We start from the raw sequence: 27637 nt of genomic DNA, 5'->3' as shown, positions 1-27637 counted from the left end.
AATTCCTGAAAACTTGAAGTATATTTAATTGTGAAGAAAGTACTTCGTTATTAAAAGGGAGTTAGATTTAAGCGCAGATCATTAGAAACAGGTGTGCCCAACAGACCAATCAGAAGCTGTGCGACCTGGGGGAATTCCTCGAGGGGGTGTTTGTGCCCATTGCTAGGCCCTGGGCCCTGGCCCTGCCCGCTGAATGCCAGCAGTAGGCCCCAGCCGGAAGTGCGTCCAGGAGAGACCGTATCGCCTGGGTGTGTCCCCCTGGGGTCTTATTACTGCTTGTGGGATGCTGTGGGCGCACTGGTGTGCCTGTTGCCAGCACTGGGCAGGGGTCCCTAGCTGGAAGTCAGGCTGGCGAGTTGCACCGTCCAGGTGTCCTTTGCTGAACGTGCACAGTTGTTCTCCCGAGGGGTCGTGGCCATCATTTCTGTCTCTAGGGCAGAAGACCTACTTTGTCTACACTTCTTTACTAAATCCAGGCTTTCTTTGGACTTACACAACACTTGTATTGGTGTGAAATGCCATCTCTTTGCCCTAATTTACATTTACCTTGTTATTACTTAGATTAAGTTTCTTTTTTATACATTTTCTGACTGTTCGGGGCTTCCTTTTCTTTCGGTCTTCTCTTGGAACTGCTGGTGTTCCTTGCCCGTATTGCTAAGGGGTTGTCTGTCTTTCTCATTGATTTGTACTCGTTCTTTATATGTTATGTTTACTAGTCCTTTGTCTTTTAAACACTGAAATATTTTGTAACCTTTAATTTTTGGCATTTTTGTGATACAGCTCTAATACTAATAGTTGCCAGTCTTCCGTGTGTCATCTTGTGATTTGTGCTGTCGGGTTTTGTTTTACCCTCAGCTCTTGATTACTCTGCATGCTGCATGGTAGAGGCGTGCGTACTATCGTTTCCGGGTCGTTAGCTAATTGTCCCAGTGGTCCCTCCTTCCCCCAGTGCCGCCCCTCGGTCACGTCCGGGTTCCTACATACATGGTTCTGGGCTCTTCATGCGTTTTCTCTGCCGTGTAATCAGACACGCCACCGTGACTATGCTGTCTGTACATTTGTTTTCCTCCAGTTGTATTACTGTCCCAAGAAAGGAGATAGGAGCCGACCCTTGCTTACTATCTTCAATGTAACCTGCAGCAGAGCTAGGGATGCTCTTCTCTGGCCTCACATGCATCCTGGCTGTCCCCCATTTTCTTCCCTGGATCATTTCAACCAGGATCTGTTGTGCGCCTGTGACGAAGTTGCCATTTCATCCAATGTGACTCCACTTCCTGCCTTTAATTGGAAATATTTCGAGTTCAAATATAAAAAGAAATCCAGTTTTAACTTCCTGGTTGTGTAAAGCTGTATCTCTTTTCTTTCTTCTAACCGGGAACCATTTCCAGTGTTTTAAACTCTGCTAGCCATTTTGTGCTTTGTGCTTTACTTAAATCATTTGAGTTGAGACGTATCTCAGAGGAGCAGCCTGTAAAACTGTATTACTATGTAAAATACAAATATAGGTCAGCGGGCCAGGATACAAAGCTCATACGTGCATCTGACTATGAATATGAATTTTGTGCCTCCAAGGAATCTTCACAGTTAACCAGCTAGTAGTATATATACAAAATTAAGTAAGCAATTCATACCATACTCCAAAAAAACCCTGAATTGGTCACCAACTTTATTAATAAAACAACTACCATAAACGCCTTGCAGGGTCCCTGAGGCTGAAAATGGCTGTGCCATTCTGCTTGCCCTCAGGGCCTCTGCGGGTGGTGACCAGTCCCTCCCTGGGCCTCCGATATGCCATGTCTCCCATGCCAGTGCCGCCACCTACTGCCCCTGCGCAGTCGTCCCCCACGCCCGGGCAGCTTACTCTCTCTCTCTCTCTCTCTCTCCTTCTCTCTCTCTCTCTGGGATGAACAAACCTGCTTCTCTCCTTGTGATGCTTATCACCGTGTATTGTCATGGCTTCCTTTGTCCCCCTCCAGATTTTAAGCTCTGAGGACAGAACTGTGCTCATGGTCACGTGTTCATTGAGAAAACCTCAGGAAGTGCCTGCTTGTGCCCCACCCTTGAAACGAAATCATCAAAAAGAAAGTTGAATCATCAACAGAAAGTTAATAAATATTTATTAGTTTTTTGAAAGCACAAGAGACACAAAATGGAAAGAGAAACCACAGCCTGGAGGGGAAAATGTGATGAATCACAGGGTTTATCCCATAAAGAACATATACGAATGACAGGGACACTTCGGAACCCGAAAGGAGGGTGGAGAAATGCTTTGAACAGGTAATCCTCTGCTGAGTTGTCCAAGTCTGAAATCCAGATCAGAAATCTGGGTCTTAGCTCCGTCCCTTCTTCACGGCTCCAAGGTCACGGCCAAGGCTGCCGGCTCCACTTTGGGTCTGGCTCACCCGCATCTGCCCTCCGTGGAAAGTCCTGGCGTGATGTGGCACCTGAGTCCCCAGATGCCCTGCGTGTGTCCCATTGGCCTCCTGTCTGCCCCGCCCACTGTCCTCGTCATCCCCCTGTGCCGCAGCCGCCCTGCATGTCCTCCAGCTCCCAGAACACTCTGGGGCTTTGTGTGCTGGGTCCCTGGCCTAGGATTCCTCTCCCCACTGTCCTGCTCTCCTCAGCTCTTCACATCAATTTCTGCTCCAGTAGGAAACATTATTTTTTAGTAAATTAATTATGTGCTGCCTCCTTTGCCTAGGGCTAGCCTCTGGAGACTCCTTTTTGTCCCGTGTGACACACCAAGAGATAACTGAAGGCCTTTTTTTTTTTTTTTCCCCACTGACTGCCTTTGTATTTGCTCTGAGGCAGGACATTAGGCAGCATTTAGTGATCTGTTCCACTTTCAGGCCCAAGATGGAATTTCTTCCACTATTTTATTTTTTCTTTTTTTAAAGATTTTGTGTATTTGTTTCTTAGAGAGGGAAAAACCCACAAGTGGGGGAGGGGGGCAGAGGGAGAGAGAGAGAAGCAGGCTCCACGCTGAGCAGGGAGCCTGATGGCGGGGCTCGATCCCAGGACCATGGGATCATGACCTGAGCCGAAGGCAGAGGCTTAACCGACTGAGCCACCGGGCACCCCTTCTTCTCTTATTTTAATCCTGGACCTCCCTGCCCATGTCATTCCCTGGGTGAGAGCCGGGCTGTACGGTGTCATCTGTTTCTGCAGGAGCAGAGGTGGTCTCGCTCCATTAGGACTGCTTCTTGGGGCGTCATTTGAGACTCCATCCTGACACCCTGTTATCACTGCTGCCTGATGCAGGATGCTGCAGGGCAGGCTCCTGCCTTTTCTCTAGCACAGGCAAGGACAGCAAGCCCACACATCCCCAAAATAAGTATTTTTGATTCCTCTGATAATTCGTTTTTCTCCTTACTGTCGTCTCTCTTCTGAGAATAAGGCCCCCCGTCTTGATGTAACTTGCCTAAGAACTATTATTAACTGGTTATGAGCTCTATCTGTCCCTGTGAGAAGAAAAAATTCTGACCCGGTGATGTCACTGTTGTAAGATTTTCCCCGGGGCCTCTTGTAGCACCAAGAAGGTAAAGGGCAGTGGATTTAATGGATTGTGTAGCGCACCGGGGAAACCTGACCGATCTCTGAAAACCTCAGTTACGCGATATTGGCCCACTTTGGAGCTGTTTATTATATCAGCCAAGGAGGCCTGGGAAAGGTGCATGATTCTATTTTGCATTCATGTACCTAAGTGCCCACGTACCTCCATGATAAGTCACGAAGTGCGTGATGCCCTGTGATGGCCTCCGTAGTTGAGACAAAGGGGGCGGCATCGGAGTTCTGCTGAGAGATACGAGATAAGGGCAGCAGACTTCAGGCAGACGAGATGGCTTCAGTGTCCAGAGACAGGCCTGGATTAGAAGGTGGGCTTCCAAAACCGGGGCTTCTCTAGACTCACGCCCCTCTGGAAACCCGTACTTGAAAAAAAAATTTTTATCTCTTTGATCCTTGAACAATACAGGTTTGAGCTGCATGGGTCTATTTCTGTGTGGACTTTTTCCAGTAAATGAAGCACGGTACTGTTAACATATTTTCTCTTATGGTTTTCTTAATGACCTTTTCTCTGGCTCACTCTCGTGTAAGAATGCGCTGTGGAATCACGAAACACACGAAATACATGTTGATCCCCTGACCATGTTCTCAGTGGGGCTTCTGGCTGACAGAGGGCTGTTAGTGGTTGTGTTCGGGGGGCGTCCGAGTCACACATGGATTTTCAACTGCGCAGGGGCTGGTGCCCCGAACCCTGTGCTGTTCAGGGCTCAGCAGCATAGCTCCGAATCCTCGTGTCCCTCTGGAGGTCACGTCCACGGCTCTGACAGGCCTGAGGCTCTGCCGGCGTCCGCGGTGTAGAACTCGCCTTTACTGCGGGGTTGAAGGAAGCTGTTCCATCAGGCGGAGTCAGCAGATGAGGAGGACAAGTTGGTGGTTCCCGAGCAGTGGGGTTAACGTTGGCTTGAAATGAAACTGCAGCAGTTAGGAGACCGTATTCTAGCTGGAGCGTTGACATGTTTTCCCACAGAGTGTGTGTGTGTGTGTGTGTGTGTGTGTTTTAAGTTCCAGTACCATTTTTATGCCAGCATCAAAAGTGCATGTTAGAATCCAGACCTCCCGGAGCATAGTACTGCTGTCCTCCGTCCAGATGGGCGGAGGGCTCGGTCCGCAGGCCGCGGTGGTGGGACTCCACGACAGTTTCACCATCTTCCCAGCCGCTGTTGTGCCTCGTCCTAGACGCGTTCGGCCTGTGCACTTGGGGAGTTGTTCAGAGTAGAACATTGTCAGCAAAGGGCCCGTCCATCTCTCGGGCTCCATATTTCCAGTCTCAGATCCTAAAAGCTGCTCCTTGATACTGTTTCTGAAATACTTTCTAAAGGGAACATTAGAGAGAGGCTGGGAAAAGATTGGGTCCCAACATGTTTGTACAGTGCTGCTGTTTGAGGAAGGAGACTTTGAGGGGGTGCCGGGCGGGTCAGGCGAAGGCGTGTGGACACGGTGCGGGGCTCAGCGTTTTCTTGGATGTGGTCACCCGTCACCCCAGCCTGGGAGCCAGAGTTCACTGCTCCCATATCCGAGCGCACTTGTGGAGGGAAGAGTGAGGACCAGAGGCGACTTGGATCATTTCTCTTCAACCAAATGACACTTAGCGATGTTCATATGGAAATAAGCTGGCATTCCGGGTGCTACCCGCATGTCCTGTTTCCTCAGCCGGGTTTTCCCTCTTTCTTATATTTAGATCTCATGCCTTTTTTAACAAATATTAAAAAAAAAAACAAAAATAAACCAAACTTGTCCTCTCCTTAGTCCTTCAACCAAATCGATGGCATGCTAACTTCTGATTTTTTTTTCCCCCAAACTGTTACTTGTTCTGTCCCAGAAATTCTGAAACGATTCTCTTCAGGGAACATGTCCTTTACCCCACTCAGTCCCACTTGAAAAATGACTTAGCAGATGTCCTTTCTGTGAAGACAGTGTTCCTCCATAATTGTTATCAATGTGACTAGAGCAACAGAAGTAAAAGAGAAAGTATAAAAGTTCTGTGGACGTTGTGACGGTAAATTATGTGTGACTGTGGGGGCTGGTTAAGAGGGAAATACATCAAAATGGAAACTGATAGTCTTAGGACGGTGTGATTCTGGGTGTACTTCATAGCATTTGAAAACAAAAAAACTTCTTTTAAACTGTGTTTTGCATAAATACATAAATATTAGGTTATACGCTTAATAATTATCTGATAGTATTTCAAGAAATTCTCAAAGTGATTTTTAAATCTTTTGTGTGTGTGTGTGTGTGTGTGATTCACCCAAATAACCTCAGTGTTTCCTTTCTTATATATATATATTTTTTAAAGATTTTATTTATTTATTTGACAGACAGAGATCACAAGTAGGCAGAGAGGCAGGCAGAGAGAGGGGAGGGGAAGCAGGCTCCCTGCTGAGCAGAGAGCCCGATGCGGGGCTTGATCCCAGGACCCTGGGATCATGACCTGAGCCGAAGGCAGAGGCTTTAACCCACTGAGCCACCCAGGCACCCCATCCTTTCTTATATTTTAAGATTGTATTTTAAAATAAGTGAGAATGGTGACACATAGTGCAGGTGATAGATTTTTTTACTCTCTTTAGAATATTGCTTTTTCTAGAAATCCTTAATCTTGACTAGGAATACCGTGGTATTGACTTTTTTCTGTGTTCGGGGGAGTTATAATCATGTTGATAAATCTGGACGTACCTATGTAGCAAGAATAGATTTGGTAATTGGAGTAGCAGAACGTAGCCCAGACGTCCAGACAGACAGTGTTCCCAACATGCTGACCGTCTGCAGCCCACGTTCCTGGTGAGAGAGAGGACGGACTGGCCTCTCTTGTCCCATCGAAACCACGTGAGATGTGTGCAAGAAAGACGTGTGTGCTGGTCGGACGGGATGTAGGGTCTGGCCTCAGGGGAGATGATGTTATTCCTAGCGCACTTGGAACTGGGGCAGCCCCGGATCTGTTCCGTCGTCGTTTACCAGTGGGGGGAGGTGGCAAGAAGCCGGGGCTGGTATAGACCTTTCTGGGTGCTGGGCCAAGAGGCGCGGTGATGAAGTTACACCTTGACTGGATAAATACACGCGGGGACTGAATTTTGTACCTTGGAAACCTCAGTCTGGGGAGGGTCCCCTGCACAAGAAAGGTCTAGAAATCATGTCAAGCTGAACAGTTAAAGGAGCTAATGGTGTTTCGTGTGAGGCTCCGACAGATGGCTTCAGACTCCCGCAGGCGGGCGGCGAACGTGGAGGCGCGTCTCGGGAGGACCTGGAGAGCCAAACTGGGCACGTGAGGCCATGGGGTGAAGACTGGTGTCAGCGTGATGCAAGGAAGGTTTCCTTGTGGTTGGAGCGCGCCCTTAGCGCGGTCCGGTGGTGAATTCTGGAGGTGTTGAGCGGGGGACGGCGGAGGTCCGTCCACGCTGGGTGGTCGCAGCAGGAGACCTGGCTGCGGCATCCTGAGCTTGTGTGCCAGAAGCTTCTGTTTCAGTTCCTCTCCTGGGCCGAGCGCTGGGTTGTGAGGCGTCCGTCACCCAGGTACCTTTACATCAGGGTGTCAGCCGAAGGCACCAGGGTTGTTTCCTTGTTTCCTTTCCTTCGTTGTTTCTGAGCTCCAAATGGACACGTGGAATGCTGACTGAACGTCCCCTTCTCCTTGAGCGGACAGCCTCCTCCCTTCCATGCCCTCCCCAATCTTTACCTTAGCTCAGAAGCACAAAAATGGCTTCATGTTACTTGATTTCTTCTAAAACGTCTGCTCGAACTGTGGGAGCGCGGCTCAGTGCGCGCCTCTGGCTCTCCTGTGCTCCCATCCGCTCAGAGAGCGGCGCCCTCCTGGAGGGTCGTAGGCGGCCCATTTCAGGAGCCTGCAGTGGGGAAGGGCAGGAGGGGGTTAGGAGGGAGGCCAACGTCCTCTTCTAACATTGGGGTGGTATGAAGGGTGGTTTGGGTGGGGTACCCCGGAGCAGCCTCAAACTCGACATCTCTAAATGCCCTTGACATCTGTGCGAGTATTTAGGGAAAAGAGAGATTCATCTTCATCAAACTCATGTATTTTTTAAAAGATTTTATGTATTTATTTGACAGAGATCACAAGTAGGCAGAGAGGCAGGCAGAGAGAGAGGGGGAAGCAGGCTCCCTGCTGAGCAGAGAGCCCGATGCGGGCCTCAATCCCACGACCCTGAGATCATGACCTGAGCCGAAGGCAGAGGCTTAACCCACTGAGCCACCCAGGCACCCCCAAACTCATGTATTTTAAAAACTGAGAGTTACAATTAGAAATAAGATTTTCGGACACACGTATACATGCCCACCTCTGTGATCAAAGTCGGGCTGTGTTAGCTCAGTTTGGTGTAATCGTGTGATTTGTGCATCTGGGAAATCATAGGCCGCAGAATTCCTGTCTTTTTAACGGCAACGAAATAGCAACCACGGGTGCAGGTTGGCCTCGTTCCTTTGCCACATTTGCAAGTGTTTTTCCTCCGTGACATGTACACTGAGTTGATGGTCTTATTTTTCTAACGTAAATTCCGAGTTGATCACCCCTTACTGACCGCCCGAATGTTTTCCTTCCTGCAGGCATAGGGGGCCTCCAGGACTTCGTGCTCAAGTCGGCGACTCTGTGCAGCGTGCCGTCCTGCCCACCGTTCATACCGCTCAACTTCGAGGCCACCCCGATCGTGAGGGTTGCTGTTGAACCAAAACACCCAAGTAAGGCAACTTCATTTTTCAGAGCCCGTGATGTTCATGACGCCTTGTAAATGTGTGAGTTTCCTACTTGGTTCCTCACTGTCTGCGCCAGCCGTGCGCGGCGGGTTTTCACCCGGGGTGTGATGGGAGCGATCTCCCCGCCAGGAGGCGCTGCATACCACCCGCTCGCCAGAGGGAGTCTGAGCTTGCCTTAGGAGCAGGGGTAGTTAGGCCCCTTTGCTCCCTGGGAAGCGGGGTCCTTGTTCAGGGCAGAGACCAGGGCCTCCCTGCCTCCCCCACAGCCCTGGCACGGGGTGGTCCCCCAGCAAAGCTCCTGTTTCATGTGATGGTTTTAGAATCTTAGCCTGAGCTCCTGGCTTCAGAGTCACGCGCTCTCCCCTGCAGGTTTGCCAGGTTATGGAGACGCGGAGTGTTTCCTCCCATTTGAGGAAGCACTTGCCGCCCCACCCCCATACGGCCGGTCACGTAACAACCCGTGCACTGTCTGCCTCACCAGTCCCGGTGACTCTTGTTTTGAGCTTCCCGAGACAGCGCTGACCTGTATCCTCAGTGCTCACTGGTAGGTCCGTGAACCACCACCAGCCTTGCTTCCAGGGACCCAGAGGACGGCTCTGCCAGGTGGTGCTCCTCTGCCGGGACAGAGGACGGCCCCGTTGTCCTTGCACACAGATAAACTCCTCCTCGCCCTGGAGCTGGGGCCTTCCGATAGCTGGTCTCGGCCTCACGTTCTGCCAGATGGCCTCAGCGCTGAGGCTCCCCGGGCCTCTAGAGCAGACACTCGGAGGACCGCATCTCTGACCTTTGGGCTCAGTCCTGGTCAGCAGCCACCTTCGCTGGGCCCCGGAGCCAGGCGTCCTCACTGGCCGTCGCCGTAGACTCTGGCGCCTGGTGGCTGCGTCGGTTCACGCTGTCCGCTCTGATGCCGGCTTCCTCTCTGGGCTCGTCCAGATCCTGGGCCCTCCTGGCGTGCTCTTCCCTTGCTCTGCTGGCCGGCCTGGCTCTGGCCGTCGCCAGCCGCCTCTAGCCCTCGGAAGTAGGCGCAGTACAGGGAGTTCAGCTGAGCTGGAGTTGTGACCTTTGGGTCTGGCAACCATAGCTCATTCTTAGGCCTTTCTAGTAGGGCTTAATTCTTCTCTATTCCATTTAGATCTTAACATTTAAAACAGAGAGTAAAGAAAGAATTGCTCATTCAGACCACAATGTTTTCATAGAAATGTGCAAGTTTTGAGCTCAGGCGGTCGTGTGCTGCCCTGTGCTGCTGGCCCAGCCACGGCGACTTCTCCCCAGCTGTGGCGGCAGGAGAGCGATCCCGGTGCCCTGGCCCGGCCCGGAGCAGACTCTCAGTAAGGCTGACTTCCTCTCCTTACAAGAGGCGATGTGCTAAGTAGGACTTGGGCTGATCGCTTGGATGCCAGAGTGTTCCTCATGTGTGTTCCATTAGAATGTTCTGAACTTTGTAAAAAATAAATTAAAATGAACTAAAATGAACTAGAAGGGGCACCCAGTTCTCTTCATAATTTTAAAAAGAGCACTGCTCCTTTTTCCTACCAGATACATTGTTTTTGCTAGATTTACTGTGCGTGTTCTGGACGAAACTCCTGCGGGCCCCGCTCCCACGTCTGTGTCTGAAATTCACATGCCGTTCTGTCTTGTGTCGCTGCAAGGTCTGTCTCGGTGCGCACCGAGAATGTCTGGGAATACTTCTTTTTTTTTTTTTTTAATTTTTTTTTAAATTTATTTATTTGTTAGAGAGAGAGAGCGAGCGAGCACAGGCAGACAGAGTGGCAGGCAGAGGCAGAGGGAGAAGCAGGCTCCCCGCCGAGCAAGGAGCCTGATGTGGGACTCGATCCCAGGACGCTGGGATCATGACCTGAGCCGAAGGCAGCCGCTTAACCAACTGAGCCACCCAGGCGTCCCTGTCTGGGAATACTTCTAACGCTATGCTCAGGGAGTAGTTACTGTGAGTTTGCTCTGCCCTGGTCCCTTGTGCCCCTGCCCACTGTGGGCAGAGCCCTGCTCTCCGTGGATGCCGTGTCTGCCGGCCACAGGGTTGGCCACCCTCCGGGACCCAGGCTTCCTAGTGCCCCGCCCCCGAGCGCCGCTGGGCGGACACAGCCTTTGCTAGATCACAGGGCCCATCTTCAAACCCAGTTGGCAGTTTATATACCAAGGTTTCCTGAAATCCAGATGGTGAGTGTTTGTCATGATCTCAGTCTTTCTTACATTATTAAAAGATGTTGATTTTTTATCTTCAATGGATCATTTGGTAGATTTTTAGGCTGGTTAGGAAGATCAGCTTCCAGATTTAATAAGAGGTTAAATAGAGGCTGTTTCTGCCAGCAAAATGACTATCATTATAAATAAACATTTTCAAACATTTAATTTCAAAATGTCTCCGTATTCCAGGTTTTGTTTTAAGAAAGTTTCTCCTTTGCGTGTTGTTGAACTGTCACCTTTCCCATGAAGAGAGAGATTTAAGTGTGTGTGCCTTTTTTTTTTTTTTTAAGGACTTGTTAATTTAGTAAATGGGGAGCTGGCAAAAAGCTTTTTCATTTATTTTATTGTTCCCTTTGTGCTTTGTGTTATTCATGTTACCAGTGGTCTTTTCGCACAAATGTTTTTCAGCCATGTTGAAATTTCTGTGAAGGTTAAGTTCGTTAACGCTGGGTAGTATCTGTAAATCCACTTAATGAGGCAAAGGAAGACCACAGTATGCTGAAAAGGAGCAAATGAGACCGCCTGTGGCCGCCCCACGCGCTGGGGGGGTCCTCCGACCCTGTGCAGCCCACGTGTGGCTCGTGGCTGCCTGAGCTGTGTGGGCTCTGACCCCCGTCCCGCATGCGCCAGAGCCAGTGACGCCCTGACCTTGGCACAAGTCCTCAGCTTCTCCGAACCTGTGTCCTCATCTATAAAACAAGAACATTCATCCAGCCGCGTCATTAATGCGTTCCTACCTGTGAAGGACTTGCTGGCGCGTCGCTAGCTGATACGAAGTGTTAGTTGTCACCAGAGAAGCCTTATCTCAGCCCTGAGTAGGTGCGGATGAACAGATCGATCTGGAGTAGAAGCGTTGGAAACCCCTGATGGCAGAGAGTCCCTGTGGCTTTGTTTGGCCTGTTGAGAACCGGGCGTTGAGCATGGTGGGGCCTTCAAATGTCGACGTGAAACCAGGCTGCACAGAAATGCCTTCAGGGCCAGGTCTCTGCTGAAGCATCGAGGAGAGACTTGCTCCGCCCGAGTGGACAGTAGCTGCTGAGCACACGGGAAGGCGTGAAGAAGCAGCCGAGCCCGAGACGTGGACCACAGACTGTAGGGAAAAGCACATGGGCATAGTGGCCGTGGCCTGGAGGGCAGCTTTTTCCAGAAACGCGCAGGTGCCTCAAACAGTCTCGCGAGATTCTTTTAAACGTGTGGCCCTGCACCAGTTTCTTTAAGGGAATACCACGGGAAGTGGTTTTTTGTCTTTACTTGTTGATTTGTTGGTTTTAACTCTTCTCTGGGGGAGAGTTCTGTTACGTTTATAGGTATAGAACATGGACGTTTGTGATAAGATTAGGTGGATTCACACATACGATGGCAGTAGTTTGTATTTGCCGAGTATTTGACAAAGCGATGTGGACCAGCTTTGGGGTCCTGACGGTGAGTGCTGAGGGTCCCGTGTTCGCTCTGTGTCCTCGTGAGTCAGCAGGAGACCGTTCTCCTCCCATGCTGCATGATTGGGAGGAGTTGTTTTAGGAGTTCACTTCACTGTGTTTTTCCCCTCGGTGGCCACGGGCATCGGCCGGAGGTTTGATCCGTCCGCTCGCTGCACTGAGTAGCCTTCTTCTCGTTGACCCAGGTGAGATGCCTCAGCTCGTCAAGGGGATGAAGCTGCTGAACCAGGCCGACCCGTGCGTCCAGGTTCTGATTCAAGAAACGGGAGAGCACGTTTTAGTCACGGCGGGGGAGGTCCACCTCCAGCGATGCCTGGATGACTTGACAGAAAGGTAGGTTGGTGGCAGACGGAGCTGTCACTGCCCCCAAGTCGGGGGCGGTGAGGGGGGAGTGGTCGGTGTGACCAGAGGACCTTAGACCGTGGATTGTTTCTGGAGAAAAACGAAAGGCCCCCAACTTGAGCATGAGCTGTTACTGTGCTGTTGGGTCGTAGATTCAGTTTTTGGTGACTGACGGTTTACTTCTGTGCTGGAATAATTACACATTTTTAAGCTCGGGTCCTGAAATAGCTTCCCATGTGACTATCTTCCTGTGAGCGTACACACACGCATGTCACAGAACGGACTCCTATGTTGTGATCGTAGGAGCGACTGGGGCAGACTTCTGGCCTTCCCGAGGTCACCTCCACAAGGTGCACTTGGGAGACCTTTCCATTTCTCCGTCCTGCTGATGGGGACCGGTCACAAAAAGGCATCCCAGATCACGTTGTGTCGGTAACGCTCGCCCGCTTTATTCCCAAGCTACTGTGTGTTTATCGTAGCAATTAGGAGAATACAGAAGGGTAAGAGGAGCCATGCACTGACAGCGCAGAGATCACGTTCGTGACGCATGGGCTCGCGAACCCGCGGCCTGCTCCGTGCACGCTCCGCACACGTGGACCCTGCGTGGGGGCGGCCCACTGGCTGAACGCGGGCCATATATTGCTGGCACATTTTTTAGGCTTATGAGTTATACTATCCTTAAGAAAGGCCCATATGGTTTACACCTGCAAAAAGTATTTAAAAGTGCTTCTTTTCTCAAATTTTGCCAACCCTGTATGTTATCATTTTAACAAACTCCCCCCACCTGGAAAGCAACAGGTGTTCATAAACGCATTTTCTGTGCTTACTAACCAAAGATTTCTTTCTGTGTTTATTTGGCCATTCATTTTTCTTCTTTGGTGAATTGCCTTGTAATGGCCTTCCTTCCTCTTATTTTTAAAATTTTGGGGGACCATAATAATTATAATGGTCATTATAAATAACCAACATAATTATATACTAAATATGGCATGCCAGTCACTGTGTTAAACGGTAGTTGTCTCATGTAATCCTTAAGATGAGTCAGTCATGTTGGTAATAGTACTACCCATTAGTACTCCTGCTGTAATACTTCTGCTGCAGTACTCCCGCTACAGTACTCCTGATGCAGTACTTGTGTACAGTACTCCTGCTGCAATACTCCTGCTACAGGACTTGTGCTGCAGTCCTCCTGATGCAGTACTCATGCCGCAGTGCTCTGCTACAGTACTCCTGCTGCAATACAGCTACAGTACTTGTGCTGCAATACTCCTGCTACAGTACTCCTGCTGCGATACTCGTGCTACAGTACTCTTGCTACACTACTGGTGCTATACTCCTGCTGAATACTCCTGCTACAGTGCTCCCGCTGCTGCTGATAGTGGATGAGCATGAGAACAGCTCCCCAACAGCACCATCCTTGGAATGTTATAGACACTTCTGCCAGAGGGGGAGTTTTCTCAGCTCTGTGCTTCCGTTTAAAATGACATTGTGGTTTATTCCTCCTTTAAATGTCTTATAGCCATGATTAGTACAAAACTGGACGGCAGCTCTTCCGTCTCCTCCATGTTTGACACCATTTTCTTACAATTTCTGAAGGTTATAATATTGGTTAGAGAGTAATACTAATTGGACAATTTTTAAGGTATATTTTAAAAGAAGAACAGTTCTCAAGAGGATTTTTTAAAAACCATTGAAATGTTATGTTAGTTTTTGGGGTCTTTGAACTAAATTATTTTCTCTCTTTTCACACTCTGCTGCCAATTAAAATCCATGTTAAATAACCTTACATTTCTCGGGCCATTAACTCCTCTTTAAAAAGATGCTTTTTGGCACTTAGAATTACATTTCACATAATGCTTTCCCATTAACCTAAAATTGATTTTAATTGATTACTACTTATTTGTATGTTTGTTTAGTCTTTTCCATTTTTTCCTCATGGCATTCATTATGGGTACTTTTTTCTCTCAGGAGGAAAAAAACCATAGCATATATATAATAAAAAGAAATTAGTTTTTTAGAAATATGTCCTTAACTAGCACTAAAATATTTTATAAATCAGTTTATTTTGGGAATTACTCTGTGTAAACCTTTTTAGAAAATAGCCTATCCAAATACCTGAAAATAATTTAGACTTACATTGAATGAGGCTAACAAGAGCAAAGACCTGTCTGCTTTTCAAAAATGTATATACTGCTCAATAAGACACTTGATAAATTCTGAAGTGTTTGTTATTTGCTTTTCCTAAAAATTCCAGTTTCTTCCCCTTCAACACAAAACAAAAATAATTTCCTTTGCATTGTGACCTGGTGCAACAGAAGTGACCTCATGCTCAAGCCCACTGTTCTCCTTCCGCATCAGAGAGGAGACCTGGACGCCCCAGAGGAAGGAATCCCCTCTTCCCCCGGAGTGCACAGTTAACTGGGGAGGCTGCTGGACCAAGCGTGGGAGAGGAGGGTGGACAGGCCCATCGGGACCCAGTCAGCCAGTGTTATGTCACATGCTGTACAGTGACCCCGAGGGAGCCACATCAGCTGGTGTTGACAAAAAGTCATTGCAATCTCAAGTGCCCCGATGGCATGTTGGAGTTAGGGGCATCTTAATGAATTAGGTGCCAGGTAGCTTGTCCTGGGTCAAGAAACAAGAGAATATCATGAGCAGTTTCATATTGATAAATTTTAAAGGAAATGGACAAAGTCCTGAAAAATCTGACCAGTGGGAAAATAGAAAGCCTGATAGTCCTATAATATCATAAGAATTCAAAGTTGGAATAACATTAAAAAAAAATCAGAGCGCCTGGGTGGCTCAGTTGGTTAAGTGTTTGCCTTTGGCTCGGGTCATGATCCCGGGGTCCTGGGGTTGAGCCCCGCGTTGGGCTCCCTGCTCAGTGGGGAGCCTGCTCCTCCCTCTGCCCCTCCCCCTGCTCACACTTGCTCTCTCTCTCTCAAATACATAAAATCTTTATTAAAAATACATATACCAATGTACCTTTACCAGATTAACAGAAAGGAGAGAAATCATCTCAGTGGACAAAGGAAAAAGCATTTAATAAAATTCAACATTCATGCATGCTCAAAACTCTTAGCAAACTAAGAATAGAAGGGAATATCCTTAAACCGATAAAGAGTATCTTCAGAATAACTATAGTGAACATGTACTTACTGGGTGAAATGTTTGAGAGCTTTCTTTTGCGATCAGAAGTAAAACAAAGGTACCCCCCAGTACAGGTTCTGTGGAGTGCTGTACTCGCGGTCTTGGACAGCACTATAAAGAATAAAAAATAAAGGATGTGGGAGTCAAAAAGGAAAATTAAAACCACCACCGTTTGCACGTGATTATGTACGAGGAAAGAATCTATAGAAACTGTTAGGATTAGTAAGTAAATTCAACAGGGTTGCTCTATTCAAGATGAATAGGCAAAATGGATTGCATTTCTGTCTACCATTAACAAACATCAAACAAAAATTGTTTTAAGGTGACCATTTACAGTAACAAAAATATCAAATATCCAGGAATAAAACTTACTCATTTGTAGGTCTTCTGTGTAAAAACTGTAAGACACAAAAGACGGTATGTACCATCTTTATGGCTTTAAAAATTTAGTATTAAAATGATGTCAGCTTTTCCCAAACTGATTATACATTCAGAGCCGTCCCAGTCAAAGTTGCAGAGCCTGACAAGTTGATTCTAAAGTTTGTGTGGAAATGCAAAGGGCCAGTAATGACCAAAACCTATTGAGAAAGTAGAACAAGGTGGAGGTTCTTACTGTGCTAGAAATCAAAACCCGTTGCAAAGCTACCAGAAGTCGGCCATGTGCCGTGGACACGAGGCTAGACAGATGAGTGGACTTGTGCGGAGAGCTCAGATGTAAGAGGTGCAGTGGAGCAGCGGGGAGGGCCAGCCCCTCCGCAGACAGTGCAGGCAGCTCGGACCTCTGTCCCGAATGCCTCGACCTCATCCCGAACTCAGAAATCTATTCCAGGTGTACTGTAAGGTGTGGAGGGCAACATCATAAGGTACCCAGAAGATAACAGGAGAATATCTTTGAGAGCTCCGGATAGGGCAGGCTTTTTAAATAGGGTGTGAAAAGCGTGAATGACAAAGTCAAGTTTAATCATTGGAAGACACTGAAGAGTTCGAAGGCCAGCCACGGGGTCAGAGAGCACATTTTGTAATACGTACAGTAAACAAAGGACCTAAAACCCCGATATACAGGAAGTTCCTACAAGTGAACGAGAGGCAACAATCCCTAGAAAATGGAGCAAAGACTGGAACAGGTGCTTTACATACCAGAAGCCCAAGACCAATAAATACATGGAAGATGTTCAGCTTATTAATCAATGAAAGGAAATTAAAACCAAAGTGAGATACCTCTACGTACCCACCAGAGTGGTTGAAATTTACAAGTGACGGTATCAGCTGGTGGCGGAGGTAGGCGGTAGGAATTCACCTACAGAACCCGTGGGAATGTGAATTTTTGCAAATACTTTGGAATCTCATTCCATACTCCCTGCTCAGGTAGGAGGTAGGTGCTTCCTCTGGCTTGGCAGGTCGACTCCCCTTTCTCAGCTAAAGATACTTAACACAAAGCTTGACAGATGTGCATCATGGATATTCACGGCAACCAACATTTAAATAGCCTCAAACTGGAAACCACTCAGACAGTGTAGTGGATAGACAAATAAATCATGATATGTCCTTACCATGAAATTCTGTCGAGTAATCTCGTGAGCAAGCTAGCTATTCGAACGTGGAGAAACCTCACAACATAATACCGAGCGAAAGAACCAGCGGAAAAAACAAGGTTTGAGGGCACCTGGGTGGCTCAGAGCGGAAAAAACAAGGTTTGAGGGCACCTGGGTGGCTCAGAGCGGAAAAAACAAGGTTTGAGGGCACCTGGGTGGCTTAGTTGGTTAAGCGTCTGCCTTTGGCTCAGGTCATGATCCCAGGGTCCTGGGATCAAGCCCCACATCAGGCTCTCTGCTCAGCAGGGAGCCTGCTTCCCCCTCTCTCTCTCCCTCCGCCTGCCTCTCTGCCTACTTGTGATCTCTCGCTCTCTGTCAAATAAATAAATTAAAAACAACAACAACAACAAAAAACCCCAAGATTTGATTCTGTTGATCTATACAGTACAAAAAGCAGACCAGACTGAGCTGTAGCATACAGGGGTAAAGGTTTAGGGGATAAAAGGAATTTTACAGAAGGGACTCCAGTCAAAGTCAGAATGGGCTTGGGGGAAGGCCTGGTGGGTCCTTCTGAGGGCCAGTGGCTGACTAGAGTGACCGTGTACGTGGGTGTTCACTGTGTGGTCAGCCACAGATCGGTTGATTTTTGGTTTGTCTCCTATCCTGTAAAATTTTACAGCTAAACCTATTGAAGAGTATACATAACATTGTAGAGTTTTTAGCTCTCTTGGAACAGAACCTGCCTTCTAACATACAAGCTTCCTTTCCAGCTCTCACACACGTTTGTGAATATGTTACGTGTGGGAGAAGGAGGTTAGGGGACAGCCTGTCACGACCCGGCCAGAGAGACTGTCAGGGCTCTTCGTGTCCAGATCTCACAGAAGTACTGGTCAGGGACGGCAGGACCTCCGGGTGGTGGTGGTCAGGAATGGCAGGGAGCCACGGGGGTGGCCGGGGTAGCCAGCCTCCTGCACACTCTCGGAAGTCACTGCGGGCTCTGCGTTCTCGGGAGTTTTAGAGGTCTGGTCCCGAGGGGCCCTGCAGGTGTGACGGTCATGGGCACGCTCCCCCTTCCATGGTGCGGAGTGGCTTTCATTCATCTCCTAAGTGATTATCGCAGGGGACTTGTCAGGAGCCTCAGGAAGTTGACGGGCTGGGGAGGTGCACAGCCCTTTTCACCTTACGACAGGAGGAAAGGGGGCCGGTGTCCTAGATGGAGCCATCAGAGGCTCACAGCTCTGCAGCTGGTTTTCTTGAGTGTTCTGAGAACATGAGCGTATTTTCTCAACAGAACGATAATTCAAAAATGTTTGCTATTGCTGAGATTTCTAAATGGTTTCCCTTTTTAAAAATCAGGAAAGGGTATTAAATTTTATTGAACGCTAAGCGGTTTTACAGATGGTTACATAGATTGATTACTTTATTTGACATTTTTAATGTGCTATAGTATTTTAACAGATCTCTTAATACAAATAAATTTTTATACCCCATGATAAAAGCTGTTTGGTGTCACGGTGAGGTGTTCCTTTGATGTGCTGTTTGAGTTTTCAGGATAGCGTAACCAGAGAAAGAACGGATTCTGAGGTCAGACCTAAATTTGAGTCCTGGCTTCTCCACTAAATCTGTGACTTTGGGGGTGTGCCTCAGTCTTTCTTACCGGGTTTTCTCCTCTAGAAAATGAGGCCAATACTAAAGACGTAACATGTGTGAAACACTTAGCACAATGCTTCATACATAATAAGTGACCAGTAAAAAGAAAAAATACGCATTTTTTTCTCTGTAATTTTAGATTTTATATCTGAATTCTTCAGTAAGATTGAGCTGCAGGTATGTGTGTGCTGTCTTTGTCAAGTTCAAGTAGTAAAGTATATTTTATTATTTTCTAATACCTAAAAATGTGGAGGGCACGTCCCAGTGTGCATAGTGGGCACCAAATGCATGTTGATGATGACTTTAGCTGTCACTTTTGTGATTAGTCACAACACCTTGAATAAAGTAGTGATTTTTTTAAATTAAGTTTTTTTTTTTTTTAGATTCCAGCACAGTTAATATCAGTGTTCTGCCAGTTTCCAGTGTGCAGTACAGTAGTTCAGCAGTTCCATACGATACCCGGTGCTCGTCATGTGTGTACTCTTAATCCCGTCACCTGTTTCACCAAGCATGTGTATATTTTTTTATTTTTAAGGTTTTTTTTAGAGAGAGGGACAGGAAGAGAGAGAGAATCCCAAGCAGGCCCCACTGTTAATGCAAAGCCCGACACAGGGCTCACTCTCTCGACCCTAAAATCCTGACCTGAGCCGAAATCAGGAGTCGGCTGCTTAACCGACTGAGCCATCCAGACGCCCCTCACAAAGTCTATTTTAAATGAATACAATGTAAGAAAAGATCCCTCTGTGTCTTCTGTAACAGTAATAGCAATGAACCTTAACAGCATTGAGCTACGCTGACCCTTGAAAGTGAACACACTCACTGGCAAAACCAAAACCTTTCTTGGAAGTAATGTTTTTTCATGTTCTTTTCTTCCACACATTATGGTGTATTTAGGTTCCATATTCTAGAGTCAGTTAGGTTCAATTTTACCAATTTGGGGAGCGTGCTATTTTTTAGGAAACCGTCCGTTTACTTAGTTTTCAGATTTAATCAAAAAGAATAAAATCGGATCAACTAGATACCTGCCCAGGCCCACAGAATGTTCTATAGAAACCAGAAATCTAGAATCAAATGTAAGCATTTCAAAAACTTAGTGTTGGGTTCCCTTACTAACATTTCTCAGAGCAAGGCATTGTTCTCCAGTCCCAAAGTGTCACATACAGTGTACCTGTGAACACACGCACACCTGTATGTGTATTCAGACACATCCGTCACGGCAGTGGCAGACGGGGAGCAGACCAGAGCCTTGGTATTACCTGGGAGTGAACTGGACAGAAAATAAGAGAGTGCGTGGTTTCCTTGTGCTCACAATCCGTCCACACCAATTCCCCGAATCCGCCCTCTGTGAACTCATAATTCATTTGTGAGAACATGCAGCGTGAAACTAAACCTGATAACACGTGGAAAAGGGGATGTCTGAACGTGGTACTGGACCACGGTTCGAGACCCGTATACAGTACAGGAGCCACGGGCCACGTGTGGCTATTTCACATTAAAGTAAAATTAAAACTTCAGTTCCTCAGCCACACCAGCCACATATCACATGCTCAGTCGCTCCCTGTGCCTATTTAAATTTAATTAAATAATTAAAGTTTCCCGGGTTACACTAGCCACATGTCAGGGACCCGGTGATCACAGTGCGTACAGAGCGTCTCCACCACTGGGGGAAGTTCTTTGGGAAAGTGTTGCTCAGACACACTCCTGCGTCATGCTGGCCTCGCCGGGAGCCTCATTATTGAAGCCAAGTCCATTGTCAGCCCTTGACGAGGGGTCCGGAAGTTCTGTGATTCTTCCTCTGTTTAGAGCGATAATTGTGGAGCTTTTCTTCTCCAGGTTCTGAAATGGGCAAATAGTATTTTAAAGAATTCATGTGTCAGATCTTATTAAAATATTTATTTTCCACTCAAAACATTTTTATCTGAGTAGATGGTTTGTTTATTCTGTGAGTGAACAAAGCGGTGAAATTCGTATCTTTACAGAGAGCTCCCTGAAGGGGTGTTCCTGTTAGAGGTAGTCCTTTCAATCCGAAATGAAAGTGGTCTCTGAATTCTGATGTAACGTACAGTACCGATCTTTCCTAGTAAAATCACTTTTATGTTGCTGTGTTTTTGCAGAATCTCCGTTGTTTGGTAGTTGTGCATAGGGGTTCCGATGCCATGTATTATAACCTTGTTTCTCTTGACTTTGTCTGTAGGTTTGCAAAGATTCAAATCAGTGTCTCTGAACCCATTATTCCATTCAGAGAAACAATCACAAAACCACCCAGAGTCGACATGGTCAATGAAGAAATAGGCAAACAGCAGAAAGTCGCAGTTATCCACCAAACTAAAGAAGATCAGAGCAAGATCCCTGAAGGAATCCAGGTTGACGCGGACGGGCTCATCACCATAACAACCCCAAATAAGCTTGCCACACTCAGTGTTCGAGCCATGCCCCTTCCGGAAGAAGTCACACAGATTCTGGAAGAAAATAGTGATCTGATTCGTTCTCTGGAGCAGCTGACGTCTTCTGTGAACGAGGGCAGACATGCTCAGATGATCCACCAGAGAACCCAAGAGAAGATTCGCGAATTCAAAGGAAAACTAGAGCGATACCTGACAGGGCGGAAATGGAGGAACACTGTCGACCAAATCTGGTCATTTGGCCCAAGAAAATGTGGGCCCAACATATTAGTTAATAAAAGCGAAGACTTTCAGAACTCAGTATGGACAGGCCCAGCCATCAAAGCTTCAAAAGAGGCCAGTAGATACCGAGATTTGGGCAACAGCATCGTGAGTGGTTTCCAGCTAGCAACCCTCTCTGGGCCCATGTGTGAGGAGCCTCTCATGGGCGTCTGCTTCGTTCTGGAAAGATGGGACCTGAGTAAGCTGGAGGAACAAGGGTCAGGTGGTAGACACAGTCAAGAGCACAGGGATGTGGCGCAGGATGCCCAGGGGGAAGGGGAGGCCTGTGCCGGGGGCGGCGAACACCCAGGGCTCCAAGATGGTGACTCCGAGCCCTCGGAGAAGAAGACCTCCCAGAAAGGAGAGCCCTCGCCCACTGACTGCTACGGACCCTTCTCAGGACAGCTCATCGCCACCATGAAGGAGGCATGTCGCTATGCCCTGCAGGTGAAGCCCCAGCGTCTGATGGCAGCGATGTACACGTGTGACATCATGGCCACCGGCGACGTTCTCGGTAAGAAGGGCGAGGACAGCGAGACGTGCCGGGGGTGATGGCGAGGTCCCCGAGGTCAGAAAACTCAAACGCGCTTACTGTGTGTTTTACAGAAGCTGCATCGGCATCTAGTTTACTGAGAGCTAAGATCTTTGAAAGCCGGGTGCCTTACATGTTAAATCATGACGGGTTGTGGGGGGAGGAACCTCGTCACCAGAGGTCTTCCCTTGCAGCAGACAGACTGTTTTGTGTGACGAGAGGCGTGGTGGACGAGGTGTAGACTGCCCGTTCGCGTTACCCCCCAGACCTTTGTGGCGTTCTCTCTCAGGCTAGGTACCCAGAGCCCTTCTGCAGGCGGTCAAGGAGGGCGGGGACATTCTGACCCACCTGACACGACGGGGCTTCTGGAAGACCGTTGCGGGGGCTTCACTCGTCCCTGACCGTTACGTCAGATCCTACTCTGACCTTCCTCTCTCTGGAAGAGGATCCTCTGGGATCCCTCGAGATTCGTAGCCCTGGCATTTAGTAGCTGCTGACAGCCCTTCTCGCTGAGACGTCTTTCCCTCACCCGTGACAAGGACGGTCTCACTCAGCGATCAGGGAAGAGCGACACGAGAGCCCGAGCCCGGGGCTGGGAGCCGAGCCCGGGGCTGGGAGCCGAGCCCGGCGCGGGCGGCTCTCCCGCGGGGCCCAGGAGCGCAGAAGGGCGGCTGAGCAGTGGTGGAGAGAGTGGACCCCGGTGACCCGGTTTCCTCTAGCGCGGAGGTCCTTTGAGTCAACGTGTGGTGGTTCTACACTCATTTTAGTAAGGTTCTTCTGCTGATTCATTCCTGAAAGCAGATCCCTAAATTGTTGGGGTGTTTTTGCCCCAAAGAAATTCAGGCCCGCCTCTGCGGCAGGGCCCTGAGGATAGGGACGGAGCGGCCACAGCAGCGTGTCGGGAACAGCTGGATGGACCAGCCCCACGGGTTTGGTGATGCGGGACCGCTCAGAGCCCGTGTGTGCTTGCGGGACACCTGTGGGGAGCGGGGGCACGGGTCCTGCGCAGCGGGTCTCAGCCGCCTTTGGATGCAGCGTTTCGTTCACAGCTCGTGGGACCCATAGGTAAGTTTGAGGAAACCAGTCAAGACCATTCCCAGCCATTGTCCATTGTCAGCGAGAACTTTCCTGACTCATGAAGGCGGAGGTAGAGTTAGACTCAGGGAACCATGAAGGAGACCCTGACAGGTGCCACCCCCCCCCCCCAAACACCTCCGTTGATGGGCAGCTCACAGGCTGTTGGTGACGAGGCGTCACCGTGCCTCTCCTGGGCGAGAGTCTTGTCTCCTGCCCGTTTCCAGCCATGTGGGCCTCATCCATCCCTCCTACGAGCGGTGGCCCGTCCTGTGCCCGAGGAGCACATCTGTTCTCTAGTGTATGTCCGGCAGAGAACTCTCTGGAGCCTTTGGCTCTGCTTTCACGGTGGGGTCTTTTGTGCCCTTTTGCTGCTGTGTCGCTGTCCCTTGGGCCATACCTTACTTAGCGTCCCGCTTCAAGCAGCCGTTCGTGGACGGAGCCCCGCAGATGTCCTGACCAGCGCGGAGCCCAGACGCGCAATCATCTCCCAGGTGTGGCCACACTGTCCTCGCGGCGTTTGGCGATTGCATCCCGTCTCTGACTCACAGCGAGTTAGGATCAGCATCATTTCTTTTTTACATAAGTTACATCTTCCACTTGTCCCCCGGGAGGCAGAATCCAAATTTTGGTGATTGACTAGACTACAGAAATTTCTGTGTCGTCCCACAAACGCCTCTGTGCGATTCCTCGTTTCCCTTGGGTTTTATGTAGATACACAATAGGACAGGAAGGCTTTTTTGTGGGGTTTTTTTTTTTTTTTTTTTTTTTTTTGTAATACCAAGAGAAAGTCCCATCACCACAATCTTAACATATGGATTCTTTCTTCATTTTTTTCGTGTGTCTTTCCTTGCCTGGTGAGACCTGAAACCCTGTTAAGCAGCAAGTGGACTGTTTTGATGGAGGCTCCTTCGTGTGTGTGCGTCCCCCCGATGATCGGTGTTACCCACCGCACAGGAGAAGTAAGCGTAGGCTGATAAGATGTTGTGTCAGAAACTCCACGCATCGCCAAAGGCCTAAATCATGCTTGTATAAATATGTACAAATCTTTAATATTTTCTTAAAGCTGCAGGAAATTACCATATGGCTCCCAAGTCTGCAATTTCTAGAACCTGGGGTTATTTTTCGCCCCTGAAGTTCACTTGTTGGCAGAGATTACCCATGATTTCTCAGAAGGACAAGTTTTGTGAGGACCGTGAGGTACAGGCTCCGGCCCCAGAGTCGGAACCCGTGTAGGAGGTCGGGGACCTGCTCATCCACTTCTCGGCTGTCTTGAACGCGGGTGTCCTCTCTCCTGTGTTTGCTCCCGGGCCGCGGTCTGTTCCCTGGTCTCCTCACTGAGGACAGTGCAGGACACACGTGCTAGGAAGCCCGGCCTCCTGGCTCTTCTCTATTGACTCTGCCCACGTTTGTCCACAGTGTGGGCATGTCTCATCCTTACTTCGAAAAGAATGGAGAAGATCCTTTCTGGTGTCATCAATTGTCATTAGTTGGCCCTTTAATTCGGGTAGGGTCAGCGCAACACCCCGCATGCTCTCCTGACGCCTTTTCTTCTTCCGTCCGCTGCGCGTGTCCTCCTGGAACCACGTGAGGACGCAGCAGCGACCTTCCTCAGCCCGACGGATTCATGTTGGAGCTCCTGTTCTATTTGGGGGACAGGGAGGGTCCCTGCTCCTTTTTCTCTCACTGGGACCATTTGTGGTTGATATTTCAGACTCTCGTTATTCCTGAATGGAATTGCATCTTCGAGTGTGTTGTCCTAAAACTTGTTCTGTTTCTCCTCCTTTATGTGGTCGAAATGATCCTTCCGAAAATCGTGGGTCCCCGCACATCTGCGCCTGTCCTTCCCTCTCCTGTGCTCCCGGGGGAGTGACGGGAACACCGGTCTCCTGCCCGAACCGCCAGCTCCCGGGCGTTTTCTGTTTGGGGGGGGGGGGCATTCGTCCTTGGCTTTCGGAGAAGGCAGATGTCCCACCTACCACAGGAAGCCGGAACCGCTGTCCGCATTTGTCAGACCCAAACTCCAGGCAGAGCGCTGAATCATCCCTGCTGAGTCAGTGCTCCGGGCCCGCTTTCCCGTTTCCTGTAGGAAGTCAGCACCAGGCCCCTGCACGTGGCCAGGCAGCCCTAGGACAGTCCCTCAAAACACCCCTGTGATCCTGTCCCTTTCTCCAACCTGGCTGTGCACCTGGCCGTCCACTCTGTCCTGGCGTGTCACAGGAAGAGACACGAATCTCGATCAGGGGGATTTCCCTCTTCTCTCTTAGGAGCAGAGTCGGTCTTTGCCTGGCCTGATTCCGGCGCACAGTCCCTGGTGCGGGGCCTCTGATCCCGTGATGTGGCACCCGTGTGGGGGTTGGTTTGTGCGTGGCCTCCGTACTGTGGCCACTGGCCGGCCTTCTTGATACATTCCTGGAACCCGTGCCATACCCTCCGCCTTTGACGTGGTCTGGAATCGTTCCCTCCCGAGCTGGTGTCAAGCCCTCATCCGTGTGAAGCTGCTTAGAGACGAGGGTCTTCTCTTCCGTCCATTTTCTTGTTGCTTTGAGAGGTTCTTCTGTAGTGATGGCCACGTGCTAGCACCCAAGGGCCACACGGCCAGCTGCTCGCGCTCTCTGTTTTCCTTCTTTCTAAACCACCAGCTTCATCCAGAGCAAGAGACGAGGCAGCCTCTATGTTCCCAAGGCCTTCGCTTGCTGCCTGGGTACTCAGGGATCTTCCAGGCTTTGCTGGCGGATGCTCTGAATTCTCCAAGAATTGGCACAAGTAAAAAGACAAGTTTAGGTCTTTTTTATTGGGCCAAAGGACTGTCCTTAGTCTGTTTTAAAAACTTAATTCTTTCTACGCAGACTTAAAACAAGAAATCCCTTTGTAAGTGGATAGAATTGCTCACAGTCAGGTTGGGACATTCTGCGGAAAAATAGTCATCTCAAAATCGCTTTACCTGGGGAAGTGAGGCCAAGAAGATGGCTTTCTTTACCTATGAAGTCTACTTTCTTAAAGGTGTGGCTCTGTTCTCATTTTTTACCCATGAAAATTACCTTTAACTTTTTTTAAGTTTTTTAAAAAATTCTATTTAGTTACTTATTTGAGAGAGAGCATGAGCAGGAGGGGCAGAGGGAGAGGGAGAGAGAGGATCTCGGGCAGACTCTGTTGAGTGCGGAACCTGACACGGGACTCGATCTCACGACCCTGAGATCACGACCTGAGCTGCAACCAAGAGCTGGACGGACGCTCAGCCAAGCATCACGCAGGCGCCTTTGCCTGTAACTTTCAGCAGTGGACACTGGAATTCGTTTGTGTTTGTGATTGTCCGCTGAGGAGCCAGCTGTCTCTGTATTCCCTCTGTATTCCCTCTTCTAACTGGACAGCTTCTTTCATTCCTGGCTCCTCATGTATGTTGGCAGCAACTTCATATATGAAAAATAACTTTACCTGCTAGTTCTAGACTTTCCATCACCATGTGGGCTACAGCGGTCCTCCCTGTGTTAAATGCTCGCATTGGGAGAACACACCTGCCTTACCGCTTCAGAAACAGCCTCAAGAAGTGTCACCCTTTACTTTTAAAAACCTCTTCTCTTCCAAATTCAGGTTCTTTTTCAGCTTCATTAGCATCTCGTAATTCATTTCAACAAAAATGTATGGACGTGTAGAGATGCCTGCACTGTGTTAAGCGTAATTCCTGCTTTGAGAGGTGAGTTAGGTGACAAAGCCTAATTATGTACAGCAGAAAGCACAGCGGAGCTGAATCAAGTGAATAAATGTGGTCTTCCAGTGAAATTTTATGAGAAATTGGGATTAGCAGAATTCGAAACAGGGTAGACTTTTTGAAAGTGACGGTTCTTTGAAACGGGCTGGGCTGGCTGGACTAATCTGGAGCTGAGCAGCTAAGTGTGAAATTGGCTCTGTCTGTAGCTCAGCACAGGGGACTGCGACGGGGCGTAGAGAGTACGCGTTCCCACTTGGTTTTCTAGGAGCTTCTGCTCAACATGACCTCTCACCCTGGATGGCTGGTTGGTTGAAAGCTACTGTGCAACCTTGCGCTGACTCACAGGAACTCGTCTTGTTGAATGTGGGTCCTCGCCTCATCACGGTGATTCTGTCCCGGTATTGATTAGCCTCCCGTCCACCTCGGATCTGATCATCCTGCCTTCCGAACCCGTGGATGGCCGGCGATCATCGGAAGGGCACAGCACTGCAGTCAGGGCACTGATCCGTCGTGCCGGGGGGGGAGGGGAGCAACTTGCTGACACACTTCCTGCACACTCGGGGCCGAGTTCCTCTGTAGAGGAGCCCCCGCTCCCCACCGTGTCCACAGCACACTGTGGCCCCCGTTCGGTGGAGGCCCACCTGCATCCCGTCGACCACAGCCGCCTGATTTAGCAGTCCGCTCGCTCTGTGACACAGGGAGAGGGGTTGGTGTGACCTGATTTTTAAGAATCGCCGGTGCCCACCGATTCCTCTGCGTGTGTGTGTTCATTGAAGTTACACCGCAAGGGTTACCAGCAGTAACAGAAACCACAAGATGAAAGCAAAATCTTCCTTCTTGGAAATCAGTGTGTCGTTTTCCACTTTCTTTTGCAATCTTTGCCCATTAACAGTACCTTTTGCATAGCTGTAACGGTAGAAGGAGTGTGATGTTTTGCTTTTTACATTTATTTCTTTTATAAGCTGCCTCCATTTGGCTACTTAGTATTCACAGAGTTCATTTTAACCTCTGCAGAACATCCCATCCACTTGTGCTGTAATTTACTTCCCATCATCCCCAAATGGAAATCTGCATTGTTTCCTGTTTGTTTG

General features: G+C 48.9%; 1 protein-coding gene across 1 annotated transcript in view; it reads left to right on the top strand.

Moving 5' to 3' along the window:
• Positions 1-27637, top strand: part of EFL1 (elongation factor like GTPase 1) — a 116707-nt gene that overhangs the window by 76623 nt on the left and 12447 nt on the right. Inside the window, exons 16-18 of the mRNA XM_080808147.1 lie at positions 8110-8241; positions 12080-12227; positions 20763-21745. Of these exons, the coding sequence (XP_080664273.1) occupies positions 8110-8241; positions 12080-12227; positions 20763-21745 (1263 nt within the window). The remainder of the gene's footprint in view (positions 1-8109; positions 8242-12079; positions 12228-20762; positions 21746-27637) is intronic.

The sequence above is a fragment of the Martes martes genome, assembly GCF_963455335.1.
Source record: "Martes martes genome assembly, chromosome: 7".
Lineage (NCBI taxonomy): Eukaryota > Metazoa > Chordata > Mammalia > Carnivora > Mustelidae > Martes > Martes martes.
This window is presented reverse-complemented; position numbering and strand designations above follow the sequence as displayed.